General features: G+C 41.5%; 2 protein-coding genes across 5 annotated transcripts; both read right to left on the reverse strand.

Moving 5' to 3' along the window:
* Positions 1–232: 232 nt before the first annotated feature.
* Positions 233–8,453, reverse strand: ttpal (tocopherol (alpha) transfer protein-like). Of its 3 annotated transcripts, none has more exons than XM_078255848.1 (6): positions 8,377–8,453; positions 6,783–7,009; positions 5,522–5,765; positions 5,002–5,195; positions 4,080–4,190; positions 233–2,548 (listed from the first exon to the last, which is right to left on the reverse strand). In XM_078255848.1, the coding sequence occupies exons 2-6, from the start codon at positions 6,990–6,992 to the stop codon at positions 2,270–2,272; spliced, it is 1,038 nt and encodes a 345-aa protein (XP_078111974.1). In that variant the 5' UTR covers positions 6,993–7,009; positions 8,377–8,453; the 3' UTR covers positions 233–2,269. The 3 variants fall into 3 exon arrangements, with proteins under 3 accessions (XP_078111974.1, XP_078111973.1, XP_078111972.1); XM_078255847.1 differs by lacking the exon at positions 8,377–8,453 and adding an exon at positions 8,283–8,370; XM_078255846.1 differs by lacking the exon at positions 8,377–8,453 and adding an exon at positions 8,246–8,370.
* A 2,768-nt stretch (positions 8,454–11,221) lies between these two features.
* hnf4a (hepatocyte nuclear factor 4, alpha) lies at positions 11,222–19,826 on the reverse strand. 2 transcript variants are annotated; one of them, XM_078254057.1, is made up of 10 exons: positions 19,715–19,826; positions 17,988–18,162; positions 17,358–17,452; positions 16,579–16,685; positions 15,996–16,151; positions 14,976–15,063; positions 14,709–14,861; positions 13,630–13,866; positions 11,871–11,993; positions 11,222–11,364 (listed from the first exon to the last, which is right to left on the reverse strand). In XM_078254057.1, the coding sequence occupies exons 1-10, from the start codon at positions 19,800–19,802 to the stop codon at positions 11,222–11,224; spliced, it is 1,365 nt and encodes a 454-aa protein (XP_078110183.1). In that variant the 5' UTR covers positions 19,803–19,826. The 2 variants fall into 2 exon arrangements, with proteins under 2 accessions (XP_078110183.1, XP_078110182.1); XM_078254056.1 differs by having other exon boundaries at positions 11,838–11,993.
* Positions 19,827–20,065: the final 239 nt, after the last annotated feature.

Consider the following 20,065-nt stretch of genomic DNA (forward strand, 5'->3'; position numbering starts at 1 on the left):
TTGTTTTGCAGCGGTTATGTTCTTAAAGCACAAATGCACAAATACACACACACTTGTTTCACTATCTTTGTGGGGACCCGTCATTGACATAATGCATTCCCTAGCCCCTTACCCTAACCTTAACCATCACAACTAAATGCCTAACCTTAACCCTAACCTAATTCTAACCCTAAAACCAAGTCTTAACCCTCAAACAGACCTTTAAGTTTGTGGGGTCCAGCATTTTGGGCCCCACAAGTATACTGTAGTCCCTGGTTTTTGGACCACACACACACACACACACACACACACACACACACACACACACACACACACACACACACACACACACACACACACACACACACACACACACACACACACACACACACACACACACACACACACACACGGCATTGTTGAGTGAAAGCAGAGCTTCATCCTGTCCGTTTCTGTGTGTCTGTCAGTTAGACTTGTGCGTCGATATGAGACACTGAGGGGCAAAGCGGCGGTTGGGAATGAGAACGGGCTGCACACCCTGCGCGCTGTTACTGGCTGGGGGTTACACACCCACGCGGGGCCCAAAGGCTCTTTGACCACGCCCAGAACCATCCCTCACACAGCAATGTAAAAAATAAAAGAGAAAATACAGGCAGAGGGCGGGGCCTCTGCAGATACAGACACCACCACGTACTTCTAGTGGGTCACAAGTGATGACTGAGAGGGATTACTTTTGTATTAGTCTATACATTATCAACTTGATATCATGAATTCGCGTAAACATACACGCCACTTTCTTAAGCCAAGTGGTATGTTATCTGTATGCATTTTGAGCTATCCGCGTGCATGTTTACGCCAGATCGGGACGTGGCATTTGGAGCTGTCCGCGTGTACAGCGGACGGGTTGGGTTTAGGAAAAGAACAACGGGACGGTTGGATTTAGGAAAACAATAATGGGACGTGGGACAAAAAACGGCACGGTTGGGTTTCAGAAAAGAAGAACGGGGTAGGGTTTAGTAAAAGAAGAAAGTGACAGTTGGGTTTAGGAAACGTGACACACGGGACACAATCCCCGGTCTCCTAGGTGAAAGTCCACCCCCCAACCAACCTCCCTATGTGGATTTTGGCCCTTTCATACTACTTGCTACGGCGTAAATTGACACGCAATCGCAAGGTAATGTAAGTCAATGGAGGCTAAACGGTGTTGATAAACACGCTACAAAGCGAGTATGCATCTTGATAACACGCCAAAATGGCATACAAACTAGCGTGTCATACATACACCACTTCATGAGATCAGCACCGCATATTATACCTTTAACGTGCTGGGGTACAAATCCAGATTCCGGGTTCTGTGCAAAAATGTATTTCAAGGTTTGCTAAACCGGGAACCTCTGAGCAACGCTACATGCTGAAAAGTTGTGAAGAAAAATTTGGATCGTGCAACAAGGCAGGCCTGCTTGGTTCTTTCGGCAAATGACTGTAGAGATTTACAAAGAATATGTTTACGGCATTTCCTCTCTAACTGGGACGTTTTGGGACCGATTGGTGGGATTGCTACGGACAAATACACACAGCGATACACTTGTAAGAGCTAATGAGGTTTAACCATGTATCCAGCTAATATAAATAGCTCACGTTACTGTATTCAATTGTGTGAACCGTAAACTTCTCTAATATTGTATGTGGCATTTTCTTTTGCACCTAAACAAGTTCCTTCCCGAGAATATTTTTGCAAGAGGCACCGTCGCTGCGTCCGGAGCTTAGCGCCGCCCAGGACGATTGTGATTGGTTTAAAGAAATGCAAACAACCCGAGAGCATTTTTTTTCTCCTATCCCAGAATGTGCTGTGGAGACAGGTCTGGCACAACAAAAACTGTGGAATTTGTCCCCCATCTCTTACATTGGAAGCACATTAGGAAGGGATCCTTTAACAGTCAGTATGGACAAGAGGAATAATTACATGTTTCAGTGTACATGACCTGACTATTGAAAAAATGTGAACTTATCCTTTAAGTACCAGACACACTGTAACTTCACAGAAAGGCCACCAATAATGGCCAAACATGCACCGGCGCATGTCAGAAGCCTCTTTGCCTGAGCCTGCAGCTGCCTTCGAACCATGATTGAATGCTGGGCTATGTGTAAACTACAGAAGACTATATCTACCTTTGTAGTGCTGCTTAGTTAGTAAAATAAATCATGTATACTATTGGCAACTTGCCCTGTAAAGTCTACACACGTTTCAAATGAAACGGAAGATGTCCTCTCAGTGGTGGGCGTGTGTGCATCAGTAACAGTAGTAGAGTTGCGAGCGCAGCCCCCTGAAGGTGTCGTCGTCCTGCCCGCTGGCCTGCTCTCCTTCAAACAGCATGGCGTCTGGAAGCACCACGCCCTCTAGTGGATCCGGCTGGCAGAACTCCACTATGAATTCCTCCTCACAGTTCAGGAGCACTCTCGACCACGCACACGAGTCCAGCTGGGCCGCGATGCCGCCGTACTCCTCGGGCAGAACCGAGCGGGGGATGTTCCGGTGCAGAGAGCGCAGGTCCGAGCCGTGGAGGATGTACTGTGGGAGGAGACAGCACAGAGACTGTCAGTGATGTCATCGGCCTCAATGTCACATTCATTATTCAAAGTGGCTATTAGGGCTGCACTATATATATATATATATATATATATATATATATATATATATATATATATATATATATATATATATATATATATATATATATATATATATATATATATATATATATATTCTTTTTTTTTTATTGTTATCGCCATATCAACTTGCGCAATAAACACATTTCTCAAAAGACACTCAGAGTTTTTTTTTTTGAAAGAGAGTTATCAGTGGAAAACTGCAATTTGAAATATTACTGTCAGTCTTTTTTTAACGGTGCTTTCTATGTTCAATGTTCAATTTGTTCAATAAAAGAATGTTGGAAATGATTTCCTTTCATTTGTTTTAAATTCAAGCAATTTGCTGTATTTTAGCAGAATACTGAAAGCACACACAATCTGTTTATCGCGATGTGTATATATATATATATATATATATATATATATATATATATATATATATATATATATATATATATATATATATATATATATATATATATATATATATATATATAACAACATTATTTCATGTTTTCCTCATATGGTGCAGTCCTAGTGGCTATGATCAATATTTCATGTCAACTTAAAGCTGTTGCTCATTAAACCCACAAAGAATTATCACCCAACTCTGCAGCGTCATCTCAACTCTTGCTGAGACTGATGGCTTCTCTCTGCCCGTTGTTTTGGTTTTTACAGCTTCCACAACTTTACTAATTTGGTTTACTCTCATAGCAAAGTTTTCGGCCATAGCCGGCAGCTGTTTTCAGTTGAAAAGCTCTAAAAACCAACTGTACAGCAGCCAGACACAGTTAGCAGCTAGCTGGTGAACATATGCATGGTAAGGTGCTCTATGAGAGGGTGTGTCATGGTGCTATTGGACTTATTTGCACTATACCACCATGACGCACACTCTCATAGAGCACCTTACCATGCATGCTGAATCACAGGGTCAGTCCCTGCCCTGTCACTGCAAGCGTCTCATGCTTATACATCCCTTAGTACATTCATGTGGATTATTTATTTAGTATCTTTTCTTTTATTGTCCATATTATTCATGTGGATTTGTTATATTATCATCCTGTTTATGATGTATATCAGAGCTACACTAATTACTGGACATACATTCAGAAGTAAAATTAATGCTAATTTTGCTCTGTGTCTGCTGATTGGAAAAATAAATAAAAAAAACTGTATTCTAAAACATTTTCCATATTTACTTCCATATAAAGTGACAAGTCAGTGATGTGCTTACAGCTCTGTTCTGCTGCCCACATATAAAACCCAGTTACTGCAGGTTTAAATGAACACAAAGGAACCCCCGCTCAAGAGATTTCGGAAAATACAAGGTTGTTTGGCTCGAGTTCAGGCCCCTGAAAAGAAAATGCTCGGTCTTCTATTTTGCACATGATTCCAAATAGTCCTTTGTTTCAAACAAAAAGAGTCAGAGACAATTCGAGCACAATAGTTACCCTCTCTGCCATCTTCTCCTTCAGAAAAGGCTTTATTATAGCGAAGATGCCTTTGAAGATCATGGGCTCGTTTATTATGTTAACGGCCTTGATTCGGATTGGAAAGCCATCCTGTGAATTAGAAGAGAAACTGCATTCAGAACAGTCACAGCTGGTCCTGTAAATATTACACACTCTGCGGTCACGACAAAAATCAACAGCCAGTGCTCGTGTAGCCACTGGCGTAAATTAACGGGGTGTTTCCTCATGTGTGTTAAAGAGATAGTTCGGCTTTTTTGAAGTGTGGTTGTATGAGCTACTTCTCCATAGTCAGTGTGTTATTAGTCTCGCACTGCCAGACCTTCCTCCGCGGCGCTGCGGAGGAGGGTCTGGCTAGCCACACAGCATTCTGGGATGGGAGTAAAAACGTGCTGTGGTTTATTGGCATTTCTTTAAACCAATCACAATCGTAACAGAGCCCTGGTGCCGCTGCAAAATACCCTCGGGAAGGAACTTGTTTTGGTGGAAAGTGTGTACGTTCAAAAGTTGTTTTAGTCGTTCAATAGGTAGTCTAGCTAGCAGAGTTTAAAATTACACAAGTTCACACAATACAGTAGCGTGAGCTATTTAAATTAGCTGGATACATGTTTAAACCTCATTTGCTCTTACCAGTGTATTGCCTTGTGTATTTTTTCCATAGCAGTTCCCACCAATCAATCCCAAAACGTCCCAGTTAGTAAATGCCGTAAACATATTCTTTATAAATCTTTACAATCATTCACCGAATGAACCAAGCAGGCCTGCCTTGTTGCAACATCCAACATTTCTTCAAAACTTGCCATTTTCAGCCTCAAATAGTTATTTGCCAACTTCATGTTTGAAATACGTTTAATTCAAACAACATAAAAAGAGTCGTTAGATCACCCGATGTTAGATTTCTCACCTGGAGGATGCTTACAACTTTTTTGGCGAGGAACGGGCCTGGATTGGACGCTTGGGACATGCCCACTCCGGTGTAGTCGGCTAAGATCACAATACCGTTCACCTGCGTCTCCTCCGGCTGGATCAGCTTCTCCAGAGTCAGATAGATGGCCCTCACATTGTCAACAAATGGATAATCATTTGGTTTCCATTTCCCTGTCAAAAGGAGATTGAGTGGAATAAGCGCACATCATGAGTAAAGCCTGTCCTGGAAGAATTACACACAGTATGTACTTAGAGATTTGAAAAAGTACACAGAGTTCGAGGTCTACTGAATAGGACAGCTAAATGGAAAACAGTATTCATAAACTGCTTAGTGTGGATCGTCAAGCCAGAGCGTATTTTTTTTCTCCTATCCCATTGGTGTAGCCAGACCTTACTCCACAGCGCTGTGGAGATAGGTCTGGCAATGCGAGACTATAAAATGGTTAAATCATTATAAAACTGCTGAACTCTCCAGTGAAAATGAAGAAGTCACCAACCTGGCCGGAGACAGAGGATGTATCTCCCGTTGGGGTCGGGCTGTGGCAGGACTGTGAGAAAGCCCAGGTCCAGGACGTGTTTCACTGTGGATGGCTTCAGGTCCTGGAACACCTCCGGCCAAGCCTTCCGGCCGGCTTGGTAGTTGAGCAGCAGCTGCAGCGCACGGTCATAGTCAAACTTCCTGGCCCGCAGGAAGCGCAGCAGGAAGGCGTCGTCCAGCCGGGTCCTGAGGTTGGGCTGTTCCTAAAGAGTGAGGGGGAAGAAATATGAGATCAGCGCTAGGGCTGGGTACTCAATTCACTACTTCTTAGGCACCAGTGCCTCTTCATTCAACACCTTAGGAGTAAATCTCATCAGCGTCAGTGAGCCAATCAGCACGCAGCATGCTTCTACCAAGATCTAATAATGTTTGTGATTGGCTGTCTAATGTTACACGTCGTAGAGACACGCAGGAAAAACTCACCAACTAACCCACGTTACACAGAGACGGGGCTCACATAGTAGGAGCTGAAACATAAATAAAAAGATGATGATTTGATCCTATTGACAAGTATTGTCTGTGTGTCTAAATCCTGATATATCTTATTCCTCTGTGCCATAGAGCTCTGTTGATGTCCATTAAACACAACAGTGAGCCACAGTTGTATACGCTCTTTATTACAATGAATATGAGCAATGGAGTTTATTTGAAATCAATCCCACACCATCCTGCTGCTGTAAATACTCACTAGAGCAATACGTCTGCGTCTGAAAACAGTCCCTAAAAAGCACTTCTTTAAGTAACCTCAAGTAACATTTGCCAAAAACTAAAGTGCCCAAGAGTTTTATAAAGATATTTTTTTTTAGGTGTATATTTATGACCCATTTTGAAAGACTCCACAGGCTGGAGAAATCAGAAAGTATTTGAGACGAAGTAACATATTGTTGATTTTGATCTTTCCGTGGGATTTGTTTGCAATAACAAAATTACAGTATTGCAAGCCTTAACTTTAAAAAGATCGGTCTCTTCTTTAGACTACACATTGTGATTAATAGTTACCATCTTCATTATCATGTTGATGGTGTATACAGTGTGTAATTATATTGTACACTGTTGGCTTTTGCAAATCAGCCGCCTTTTCTTCTGTTTGTCATATTTCTAAAACTCATAGCTGTAGAAGAACATTGCTGGCTTATGAATACTTTTTTTTTCTTTTGTTAAATGTGATCAAAAAACAAGCATATAGATGGTACGCAAACAGGAATGAGAGACGGTAATACCTTCAGTATCATGTCTCTCAGTGCTTGGACATCCCGGAGACGCCACTCTGGTTTCTCCTGGAGCTCCTCTCGTGCCTTGTGCACCAGCTCGGGGGTCAGGGTGCAGGAATACATGGGTGGAGGGGGTCCGGGGAACCAGCTGTGTCCTGCAGCTGCTGATGGGTCCAACGGAGGAGACCTGAGGTCGATGGACTCATGCTCGTCGGCCATGGACGGTCTGGGTGGAGCTGTTTGGGAAAGATCCCAAAGTCAAAGTCATGTTAGCTGCTGGCAGCTTTCACACACAGTGGTGGAAAGTATCTTAGTACATACTCAAGTAAGTACTTAAAGCTCGCAGGGAGATCCTCCTACAGCTTCGGAATAGATATTTGGCAACACTGTGTAAAAACTTGCTCGGTCAGTCTGCCGTTTCCTCTTTCTCTGTTCCTCCGAAAATGCTTTCCTAGCTTTCTACTTCTTTTTTTTGCCGGCTCAGCCATGACGATAGTGTGAAAAACTCCATCGCTACCTTGTTCTTGCTAGCCGGTTCCTGGATGGGGGCGTGTATGTGTGCAGTGCCTCAATCAATTCGTTACATCGCGAGACCTGATATCACGCGATACTTCCTGACGCTGAGGCCGCCGGCCAAAAGTTGCAAGGGTGGTTTTTCCGCTCACAGGCGCTAGGGGGAAGCGAGACGACCACCATTCAACTCGAAAAAAGTCATATAACCATTCCAATGACTCCGAAGCTGTTCAGTTAAGGTACATTAAGCTATAAAAAAACGGTATAGTTCCCCTTTAAAAAGGTGCTCTAAGCAATATTGGGTGACATCACTTCCTGTTGACATTCGAAGTATTGTCAAACAAAACGGAGGCTAGCTCGCCCCTCCCTCCTCTATCATTTTTTGTATATTTATGTATGTATGCATGTATGTATTTATGTATGTGTGTTATGTTATGTTTATAAATAAATAAATAAAAGGAGTTAAAATGAGCACAACCTGAAACATCTACAGCAGTTAAATGCATACACATGAATGCAGCAGGAACATTAATCTACAAACATGAGATAGAAGACGAAAACACTGACAGGGAACATTTTACTGCACAATGATACATACTTTTACTTAAGTAACGGTTTGAATGCAGAACTCTTACTTGTCGTAGAGTATTTCCACAGTATGGTATTAGCAGCCTACGTTTACAGAGCATCTGAATACTTCTTCCACCACTGCACATATACATAGTTTATATCCATTGATACCAGTTTACCCAAAGTGGACAACATATATTGGAATTAAAAGGTTCCCTATCTGAGAAGAGTAGGAGAGTTCCCTACAACAGCACAAACATGCTAACCGTAACGCTATTTGTTCAGCATTGAGTCAGAGCCTCAGTCGAATCGTAGCTAGTTAATATAACCTGCTACAGTGCAGAAGGGATGCGACAAAACTAAAGTCAGAATAATGACTGAATACCAACCCGGAGATGCTTTCAATGTTAAACGACTAGGACATACATAAACGTCTTTTATCAGCATCCATTGGCAAGAGATAAAAATGTCCGAAAAAACACAGCGACGACCAGAAAAAGTGTCAAAAAACACAACAGACCTGTGAGGGAAATCCTTTTTCCGGGTAGAGAGATGGCGCTCTCTCATTTGTCCATATTGACGCACGAGCGCGGTCGAGTTTGACGTCTATTGTTTTGATGGCGATGCTGCGTTCATGAGTTCCTCGGAAATAAGCCACTGAACTGAAAGAAAAATGGACCTTGTCAAAGTTTTTTTCGTGCGCGTTTCGTGAGTTTCTTGTTTTTGTTTGTTTTTAACTTAAAAAAAAATCTTCCCAAACGTCATTTTCACAAAAGACTAACTGACGTGGCAATTTTTATTTGCTAAACACTTCATTCTACGACTCTTGTGTAAAGTATTTTCGCACAGTTTCAGTGCACTTAAACCTAACATGTTGCAAACTAACATAATAAAAAAAAAAAAAAGAATTCATACTTGTACACACAGTATTGATCACTATTACTATTGTAACTATTAGGCTCATTTATACGACACCACATGATGGCATTACAAAAAATAGAGCCTGTGTGTTTTTATAGTAGGCTGCATATTGCATACTGCGTGGAGTTGTAGGCCTATTGCTGCATATTTACATATCTTTGTTCTGTTTTTGATTTGTTTCCAATTAGTTTATACAGTACTTGAAAGCAATACTTGAGTAAAAGTACAAGTACCAGAAAATAACTTTGGTAGAAGTTAAGTCACTTTCCAGAATAGTACTGAGTAAAAGTCTTATTATTAATATTTACTGTAGTCTACTTAAGTATCAAAAGTAATGTTCTGATATTAAATATACTTAAGTATTACAAGTAAAAGTAAAAGTAAAACAACCTTTTGATAATGGCCGAAGGTGTGTAACGTTATCTTCATATCACAACTGTCGTTGGGGTGTTCATCGTCTGTTACGTTACCGTGGTAAAGTTGGTTTTATATTGGACGTTGGATATTCGACATGTTCGAAAAATCTATTATGCTGCTTGACCTTTTGACCTATCCATCTCAAAACACATCTGGCGAACTCAGCTAACTGCCCTACACATAACACAGCTTCTTTTTTCCATCCTTGGATTTGTAATTTTATTTCTAAAATCAAAGGATTTTTTTGAAAAAAGAAGCTTGAGATTGAGATTGGAACATTGGATTTCGAATGTGTCGCCAACGTCCAATATAAAATCAACTTTACCACGGCTGTTACGTTGGAGGCAGAGCCTGCAGCAGGAAATATAAATAACGAAGTAAAGTACAGATACGTAAAAATACTACGTAAGTACAGTAACGAAGTACAACACTGGATTATTCTTATGTTCACCTTGATTTCTTTTTTTGTGTGTGGAAAAGATCGCATGTAGCAATTACACTTGAATACGGTAGATGGCAGATGTTGCCTTCATAGTACTGCTGTCAGGATCCATCGTCTCAGGATCTGGCAGGTATGTTTTCTACTTAGAGTATACAAAGGAATTCTTAATAATAATACATATAATGTATGCTAATGTATTCATATGTATGCATTCTACGTTGTATGTTTGTAAGACCAAAGTAGGCTACTCTATCTACTCTACAAATCAGTATGACTTTCATGTCAGAAGCTTCCACTTGTTTTCTAAATCAAACCTCATGAATCTTAATCCAATAGTCGAGTCTAAATGCAGCACATTGATAACAGCTGCGGATTTATTTCACTGGAATGTGAAATAAATCCTTGAAGTGTCCACCCTCCCTCTCCCTCTCCGAATCAGTGCTATATCTGTAATGATTTTATGGCACTTTATCAGTCTGAGGCAACATGTTGCATTAGGTTATCAGTGAACAAGCAGCACTGCCACGTTGGACCTATTTTCCAACATGTCTGATTTCTGTATGTAGTTGTCAGAGAATGTGCAATCCCATTCACTCCTCAGAAAACCCTTGTCTCATAATCGCATATATAGTGTAAAATATGGTCTGCAGAAAATGCAATGTAAAAATAAATCTTGAGATTTATTAATTCATGTTCACATTTTAAGGCGAAACATTGCCTGTTTTTGTAAGGCAGTACAGGTTACAAGGCCTCATTTATTCCATCAGTTAAACCATGACAACGTACTAAAACAAAATATATAATATATATTTTTAAAAACCAATACAACACACTATTTGGGAAACTTCCTCAGTGTGTCTGCCTGTGACTTTTATAAAGTGGCACCACAGAGCTCACTATGTGTAGAAAGATTCCTTGGTGTACATTTTAACATGTTACATTTTACTACTGTCAATGTGTATTTCCAGTACATAAAACAAACCACATATATTTTAGTCTTGTCACAGAATGTTTGAAAGCTGAACTCGTTCAAGTGATTTCCTTTAGCTTTGATAAAATGAGAATTTTCCTGGAAGTTGACAAAACGTTATTACTAATGAAAATAAAATAAAATACTGTGCAATACTAAATACATGACAATGTAAGGCCTCCTGTAACATTCATAAAATACTTACATGATCACGTCACCATGTCTAACATGAGCCTTGCTGCACACACTGACGCCATGCTCAAGGAAGTGATGTTACCCAATAATAAACTATATATATACAACAATGTACGTCTTTCTACGTGCCGACCGGATAGCCGACTGGATAGCTTTGATGCTTATAGTTTTGTCTGGCTTTCGCTGAGCTGTAGAGCTCAACTGCAGCTGCATGTGTGAACAAATAGATCCCTGAAGAAAAACAGCAATCTGCAAGGGACATAATTGCAATCATATTCTATTATATATTTAACAACTTTATTGTTTCAGTCAAGTTAACAGCTTCATTGCTGTTAATGTATAAACTTATATATAAAGACCCTGGTTTAACACAATAAAAAAAAAAAAAAATAACTGAAGGAAACAGGGTTCAGAGGATTGTTAGATGGCCTCTTGCTTTGTAATAGTAGGCTGAGGGATGGAGGTTGGCTGCTTGGGCACGGTGGCTATGACCCCCTGAGCCAGTTTATAATGTTCTGAGCTGGAAGCAGTAGGCGGAGATGGGATTGGGGTTTCAGGAGTGGCTGAAAAGTAGAACACAAAAGAACAGGAGCGAGTTAGAAACTGCAGCATAAGAAGGTGTATTTTTACCATTCTGTGGTATAACATGTTTTGGGTGCACAACACCATTTTCAGATAATGGAATAAGCACTTTTGTGAAATTTCTCAGAGCATTAAACATGTTTAGAAACAATAACAGAAGTTCTCTTTGACAAAATAAGCCAGATTAGTTCCCATGAAGAATTTAGACTAGAGGATTATTCTGCCAAGCCTTTGCAAGTTTGTCCTTCCAGCTACCAGGCTACCTAACTGCACATGGAGCTGGGTTAGGGAGACTTGACTGTTAATCCAAGTATGTTTGATTGTCTGTTCACTTGGATTCATTCTTCTGATCACACTGATCAAAATTGGATTGACAAAAACGTCCCAGTTTCCCTACTGTATGTATGGGCCGGTGAAAAAAAACTTAGACAGAGAATTAATATTAGATTAGAACAGTTGTACTTGACATTTGTGTTTTTGTCCTTACAGATTTGACAGTTATGGATGGGCGTTGGCATGTTGCTGGTCACTATGATGTTGCTGCTGAGGTGCTCCTGAACCAGGTGAGGGTGCAGGGAGTGAGGTGCGTGTGGCGCCTCATTGGCAGAACCTGAGAGACAAAACACACAAATATACAGTCAGTCTCAATTCACTGCATCATGCATATGGGACAACACTAGGAATGCCACAGGGTTCTCTATAGCCTATATCAAGGCTGCCCAATTTGGGGCAAGTTTGGCCCGTCCTCCCTTTGTTTTGTTTTTTGACATTTGACATGCTCATGCTAATTCTCCTCTTATTTTAAAAGTGCTTTAAAAAGTATTTTTTAAATCCTAACCGTTATGACTACAAAATGTACATTTTCGTACAAGTTTTACGGGAATGTAAAAGCACAGCGCTGGTGAACTTCCACTCTTCATTACAAAGGCGGACGATACTAGCCTGACAAGCCAGACCCACATCCAGATGTTGGGTCTGGGAACTCACCATTGGCAGTGTTCAATCCGAGGGGCGGGATAAACGGTTGTCTTTCAAATTCCCTCTGCACGCAATAAGATAGAGCTACAACCAGGCAGAGCAACGCTAGTTCATAGATTAAACTTATCCGGTCGGCAAAACTCCGAACACATCTTCCTTTTTTAAGAATGACTTCAGTGCCGTTCTTTGTTCTTTTCTCAAAGAAAAGCTTAACTCCAAGTCTTCCAGAGTCGCGGCCAAAGCCGATTCCAAAGACCGCTGTTCGCCGGCAGCAGCAGCCATCTTCTTTGTTTTCAAGTAGCAGGGAATTCACGCGGAACCGTCGCAACTCTGCCGTCATTATGTTAAGCCCGCCCACCGACTCTATACACGATGTGATTGGCCTGACTAAAGTTTGGTTTTTCCAGCTCGCAAGCCAACGGAGAGTTGCTAGACTGACCCTGGCTGCAAATTACATTTGCTGCCGCTACGGCGAGTCTAGATTTCTAGGCTAGGACGATACAGCTGTTTCAACTTAATGTTTCAGTCAGAAAGGTGTCTTTCCTTTGAAATATGTTCTTGCTCCCGAAAAGAAGCACATAGATCATCTCTGCAAATTAATGAAATGACCGAAAGGCAGTGTTATTAGGGTTTCCGCTGGGTTTCAAAATCCACATTTTAGGCCCTTAAAAGTCTTAAATTCGCTGAATTATTGTGTTCTATAGGTCTTAAATCATTTTAAACAGGTCTTAATCTTCCTATGTCCATGTAACGCTACCTCTAATGCTTATTAAAATGTTTTTTTTTTTATTCCGTGGTGTTGTAGTTCTTTCTATTGATAGTCCAAATATAATTTGCTGTATATGTACAGATTTCTATTATTGCGTGTCGCTTTTATTCCATTTGAATAAATGTATTTAATTCGCAAGTACTTTTGTGACTCATTTCGTTGTACTTTAATGTCGTGATATAGGTCTTAAATTTCATTTATAAAGGTCTGAAAAAGGTCTTAAATTTGACTTATTTAAACCTGCCGAAATCCTGGTTATTATTATCGAAGTTCGATTTTAGATTTAGAATGTTAATATCCTAAATATATTACATTTTAACGTAATGTAATTTCACATTTATTTTGAGGCCCGTGGCCTTCCATCCACATAAATATTTGGCCCTACATTATGAAAGAATTTGGGCGCCTCTGGTCTATGTACACATGAAGTGTGTATACTGACCCAAAGCCTTTAAGGTCAGAGGTCATGGTTGGTTACCATTGATGTGAAGGGGCTCACCTCCGAGAAGCATTTCCTGTAGCAGGTTGTCGATCTTGGCCATGCCGAAGAGTTTAACAAACTGGATCTGTTCGATCATCTGCCAGGTGATGCTCTGCAGCGTGGGCAGCAGGAGCAGCAGCTCCCCGAAGCGGCCCCGCGAGTCGTACTGCCTGTCGTTGATGTAGTCTTCCAGGCTGACCTGGACCTGGTATCGCATCCGCTTGATCTTTCCAGGGTCGCTCAGACCTTTAGCATCTGTGGGCAAATAAAAGCCGGGGGTGGGGGGTTGTTTACAAAGAGTTATTGGGTTGTAACTTTTTTGTCTGTATGTATGATTTTCTTGAAAAAAGTAGCTAACACATGGAGGTGGAACAACAAATCACAATTACTCACGTGACTGTAATTGCGTGGTTTTTCGGTGTACTTTTCCTTTTTAAAGTAGTTTTTTTTTATTTATTTATTTTTATCTGTAATGTTACTTTTACCTAAGTAGGTTTTGTTTGAAATATTGTTCTTTTGCTTTGCTACATTTTAAATCACATCCGTTACTGAGAAAGAAAAAAAAGTGAGTGCCCTCATCAAATCACAAAAGACTGCGATTTAATTGAATAAGTATAAAGAAGATATTAATTAAGTATAAATATTAAAAAGTATATCTCCCTCCCCCCCGCTGTTAAAGAGTAACTTAGTAACTTTTACTCTGATTACATTTTTTCTTTTTTTAGATTCTTTTTTGAGCATTTTAGGCCTTTATTATATATGACAGCTGACAGATGTGAAAGTAGAGAGAGAGAGAGAGAGAGAGAGAGAGGGAATGACATGCAGCAAAGGGCCGCACCTCAGAGTTGAACCTGTGGCCGCTGCGACAAGGACTGAGTCCTTGTACATGGGGCGCACGTTCCACCAGGTGAGCTATCCAGGCATACATTTTAAATGAGCTGCTTTTGACTTTTACTTGAGTCGATTTTTATACCCGTAATTTTACTTGCACTTAAGTAAAAGTTCATCAAAGTAATAGTACTTTTATTTAAGCAGAATATTTGTGTACTCTTTCCACCTCTGCTAACACAATACAAAAGATGAGTCAGTAATAGTACCTGGGTCAAAGAAAACTATGGCTTTCAAGCAGGCGTATTCGTTGTCGTCTATCTGGAGGTCCTGGAAGGGAAGCACCAGCTCATCCAGGATTCTCACCGCTACCCGGCCCAACTCCAGCTCCGGGCAGTTCCTGGGAATGATGTGGTCATTTCCTGTAGGGACAAGACATTTTAGGTTTTAGTCCAGGATGAGACTGAATGCTTTTTTTTGTAACATAATTGGGCGATATGAGTGGGGTAAAATACTCCTTCATGTGTCACTTTTACCTAATAAGAGGATGTCTTTGTAAAGCATGGACCTCTTTGCAACGCCGAGCAGGAGTTGTTCCCCAGCATGAGCTCGCAGCAACGCCACCTGCAACACGGTCAATTCATGGACGTATTAGTGTGATAATAACTCGGCCGTCCTCTACATGTTTATGTAAATGCAGCATGTGGTGGAAGACCTGCATTAAAAATGGTACTTAAGTAAAATGATGCAAGTATCCTCAGGCATATGTACTTAAAGTAGTAAAAGTACTCAATGCAGAAAAATCCTCCCATTTTAGAAAGTGGAAAGGATCCAAACAGTGGTCTAATCATTTCAGCTGGACTTGCAGGCCGTTATATCGTTGGCTAGTTTCATTTATAATAAAACATCAGATTTGATAAACTACATGTGTTTTGTGTGTGTAAAGTAACTAGTAACTAAAAGCTGTCAGATGAATGTAGAGGAGTAAAAAGGTACAATATTTCTCTCTGAAATGTAGCGGAGTAGAAGTAGAAAGTGGCACGAAAAGAAAAGACTCAAGGAAAGTACAAGTACCTCAACATTTGTACTTAAGTACAGTACTTGAGTAAATGTACTTAGTTACTTTCCACCACTGAAATGTAGTTCTGTATCCCTCTCTTTTGAAGCTCGCCCTGGCAGAAGACTCCCTCAGTGGCATAACATATAACATCAGCAAATCAGTTACCAAGGCCTGGTGATCACACTGTTAATGATTCAGCGCCTTAATCAAGAAAGGATATAACTTTAAAACCAGCTCATCCTATTCTAACTCAGGATTTAAATACATTAACCTGGTTGAAGAGTTTGAGGTTTTAAGTTTAATAAACCCACGTTGTATTGAATGCATATCCCCCCCCCCCCCCCCCCTCCCACTACATCTGTATTTATTTTGGAAGAACATATCCCCCCCCCCAAGTGTATACTTGCGTACTCCTGCAGCCCACATTATGGTTTTTGGAGCCGACTGGTTGATGAGTGACCAGAGTGTCTATACAACTATGTACACTGAGTCTTACCTGGTCATCCAGGGCCAGGTCACAGAAGGCTGGGATGTACTTGGCCCACTCCACCAAAACCAACAGCTGCTGTTTCATGGACTCGCAGACATCTGTGATGGCGGCGATCTTTTTGGTCCTTATGTCGCCGTTGAGTATAGGAGCGGGGGAGGTGATCTGGACGTGCAGATGTGGAGTTGAGTTTTTAGTGTATATTCGCTGTTGTATGTTCATTTTTATCAGGCCCCCCACCCTCTCCGAAAAGCTTTCATTAGCTGATTTGGGGTTCCCCATTCCACGCGGCCTATACATATGATCATTGTACCTTCTGAAATTGTGTTTTAAGGAAACGATGATGACGCGTGAATAAACGATGAAATAACCCTTGTGTTGTCTTCCAGCGTTGTATGGAACCATCCACGTTCTTTTTTTTTTTTTTTGGTTGAAAGAAACCCAAATTTCTGATATAGAAACTTTTTGAAAATGGGTCAAATGTGACCCCCCCCCCCGAGGACAACAAGATGGTTAAACGATGTTTTTGTGATTGTGTTGGCGATCATTCCCAGTTAGATGTGCTTCCATAACATGAGTCAGCAGGTCTTACCTGTCTGGAGAGTACGTCTGCCTGGATGAGTGCATTGATGGACGGTAGACTGCTGTCTTCGTAGCTGGATCTCCTGGTGCTGATTCTGTCTCGTTCATTCTGCACAGCTGAAAAAACACACACACACACACACACACACACACACACACACACACACACACAGATTTATAGGGTCAGCACTGCTGCTGCAGCTATATTCTTTTATTATTTTTTGGGGCATTTTGAGGCCTTTATTTATAGAGGACAGCTGAAGACATGAAAGGGGAGAGAGAGGGGGAAACGACATGCAGCAAAGGGCCACAGGTCGGAGTCGAAACCCACGGCCGCTGCGTCGAGGAGCAAACCTCTATATATGGGCGCGCGCTCTACCAGGTGAGCTAACCAGGCCCCCGCTGCAGTAAATCAGAAAACGCATTAAAACTATGAAAAATGTGGACTTTTCTCCATTACTTTGTTACACAAAGAAGACAGGGTCATTTAAAAGAAAAATAAGTCTACCCTAGGTTGTCATGTTTATCAGTATATGGCTATTATTGCCTGGAAATGTTTGCTCAGCATAAGCTGGTTAGAGACTTCAGCGCTCCACTGAGTGATCATTAACAAAGTAATACTCTCGTGGGGATTGCAACACACCCGTCGAGTCACGTCAATTCAGCGGGGACAGCTCACACTGAGGAAGTGGTTTGCTAATTAGATGGGGAAATCTCTTTTTTTCCCACAAAAACATGAGTTTACAGATTGAGTGAGTGTCCTTGGAAGACATAAAAAAAGGCTCCTACCTTCTTTCTTCATGCCGGCTCTGAAGCATTTCTTCAGTCTGCAGTATCTGCACTGATTTCGCTTGTCTTTGTCCACGATGCATTGTCTGTTGAACCTGTAAAATGAGGGTCATAAGTTTGTTTGTGCTGCCACATAATTAAAAAAAACTTGGTCGATTCATTGATTGCCAGGAAAGTAATTGCCAACAATTTTGATAATCTAAGAATCGTTTTAGAGTTTATTTTAAGCAAAAAAAAAATGCCAATAAATGTGCTGTTTCCAGCCTCTCCAATGTGAGGATTTGATGATTTTCTTCATAGTAAAAATGAATATCTTTGGATATTAGACTGTTGGTCAGACAAAACACGGCTTTTGAGGATGTCGATTTGAGCTGTGGGGAATTATAACAGGCATTTCTCCCTATTGTCTGACATTTTATAAATAAAATAGATGGATGAATCAAGATCTGCAGATTAGTTATAGCCAATTTACTGAGACAAGCAACAAGTTCATGTTTTGTTTGTCTCTCTTTCCCTCACATAAAAAAAAAACAACACACAAACATCAGTTGGGAATGGCTCCACTGACAGGGCTACATGTGCAGTGCCATCGACAGTAGCAGAAACTTTGTGGTGCAGGTCTGTCCTCACCTGCACGAGTACATGTGGTTTTTGCGGACGCTGCGTCTAAAGAAGCCCTTGCAGCCGTCACAGCTGGAGGCCCCGTAGTGTTTGCCGGTGGCTCTGTCTCCACATATGGCACACAGGCTGCCCGCCCCCAGGTGGCCGCTCGCGTTCATGTTGGCGCTTTCAGTCGGCGAGGAGTCTGACACACAGAGTGACAGAGAGAGAGAGAGAGAGAGAGAGAGAGAGAGAGAGATAATAGAACAGACTTTATTGTCATTGCACAAGCTTGTGTACAAGGGAATTTGCTGTGCCGTACTCTTTACACAAATACTCTCACACAGAGATCTTCAACAGGGGGGTCTGTGGTCATGAATCCAACATATTATTAGGAAATATAAATCTATAAGTCTATTTGTGAAAAAAAAAACCCATTAATGATAGGCTTACTGGCCTATAGGTAAGGTAGTCACTAAGATAGCCATCCACAGATACAATTAATCCTATAAGGATTCACTGTGCCACATGTATGTTTAACATTAAAACAGGATTTATGAAATCATACTAACAATTATTTTAATAGCTTAGTATTCTATGCACTAAAAATGTATGCATAAAGGCTTTAGGTCGCCCTACATGTTATTGTAGGCCCAGTTTAATATGCAACTTCATTTTAGTCAATATATTTAGTAGTGGGTCCCTGAGCCGTCTCTCTCTCAGTTAAGGGTTCCTTGGCTAAAAAAACGTTGAAGACCCCTGCTCTGACATACACTCCTGCAGAGTCATCTCATCAGCTCAGCTGGTTTTTAGTTCATCAGTTTGAGACCCGAAACCAGAGCAAGAGTGCTTTTATAAAAGCTGAATTAGATGGCATCAAGAAATATGGTTGATCTGCTTTGATTAAAGAAGGTGTGAACGGCTCAAGAGTGAATACAGTGATCAGCTCCATTGACGGCTGATCAAACCCAGCTGTCAGGAGAACCTGTAAGGATCTGTCAACCCTGCCTGAGTAGCTCAGGCAGAGTCAACAGAGCAGTAATTGACGTCGGCTTGATTGCCTCAAAAAGGCAATCACTGGAGACAGTTTTCTTTTTAGTCACAGTCTCTGAGTCACCAGACCTGGCTCAATCAATCAAGGAGCATGTCATGCTGTAGATTAAAGATGTCAGGGCTGACTCATGAGACGTTGTTATAGAGTAGGAACATGTAAGCGATGGGAAAGTTGAGTGGTAAGTAATGTTCCCTGTGAAGCTCCCCTTTTCTTGAGTCTTGTTGGGAATTTTAGAACCAGGATCGCAGCCAGATGTCATGGGAGACTGCATATATAAATAAGTTGGGTGTCATTGTGAACCCGTTTTCTCCACTTTATAGACTCTGTGGGAACAGGCCATTTGTAACAGGAGACGCATGATCCTGATACTCAAACCACTGCTTCATCAGAGGATGAATATCAATCCAGTGCAAACCAATGTGACACCCCCATCCCCCCCACAAGGACCAAATGGTCCGAGTGCATTGGGGAATACAGATCGGAGTCTCGTAAATCAAGGTCTCTTAATGTGTTACTCATGCGCCCAGTCCAGAGGTGATTAAAAGAAGAAGAAGACCACGGCACGGGATCATCCCTCCGCGAGCAGATGGACAAATGACCCCCCTTTTTATCACTTCACTGCCACAACTCCCTCTGTCCTCTCCTGACCAAAGTTTTAAATCAGTAAAAGTTTCAAAGTTCACCACCAGAGTATGTGACTCACCTGAGCCCAAGGGGAGCACTTGCATGTTTTCGAACTCCAGAGTGGTGTAGGCCGGGTCCAGAGCCTCGCTGTAGTCTGCCATGTCCATGTCTGCTGCCAGCGCTTTGGACAAACAAATTCTCAACTAACCTGACAGTGGGGCAGAAAGACTTGTCCAAGAAACTAATGTGCCCCCCTCCTCCTCCTCCTTCCCTTTCCTTTCCCACACCCCAACACACCTCCACTAACCCCCCTCTCAGTCTAGCTCCGCCCAGTACCAAGGTAGCCCAGTTGAGTGTGATGGGGACATATACTGATGTCAGAGAGGAGACCAGTGACAGACAGCGGAGCCTCTAACCGGGGGAGAGGTGG

The sequence above is a fragment of the Sander vitreus genome, chromosome 7 (genome assembly GCF_031162955.1).
Source record: "Sander vitreus isolate 19-12246 chromosome 7, sanVit1, whole genome shotgun sequence".
NCBI classification, from domain to species: domain Eukaryota; kingdom Metazoa; phylum Chordata; class Actinopteri; order Perciformes; family Percidae; genus Sander; species Sander vitreus.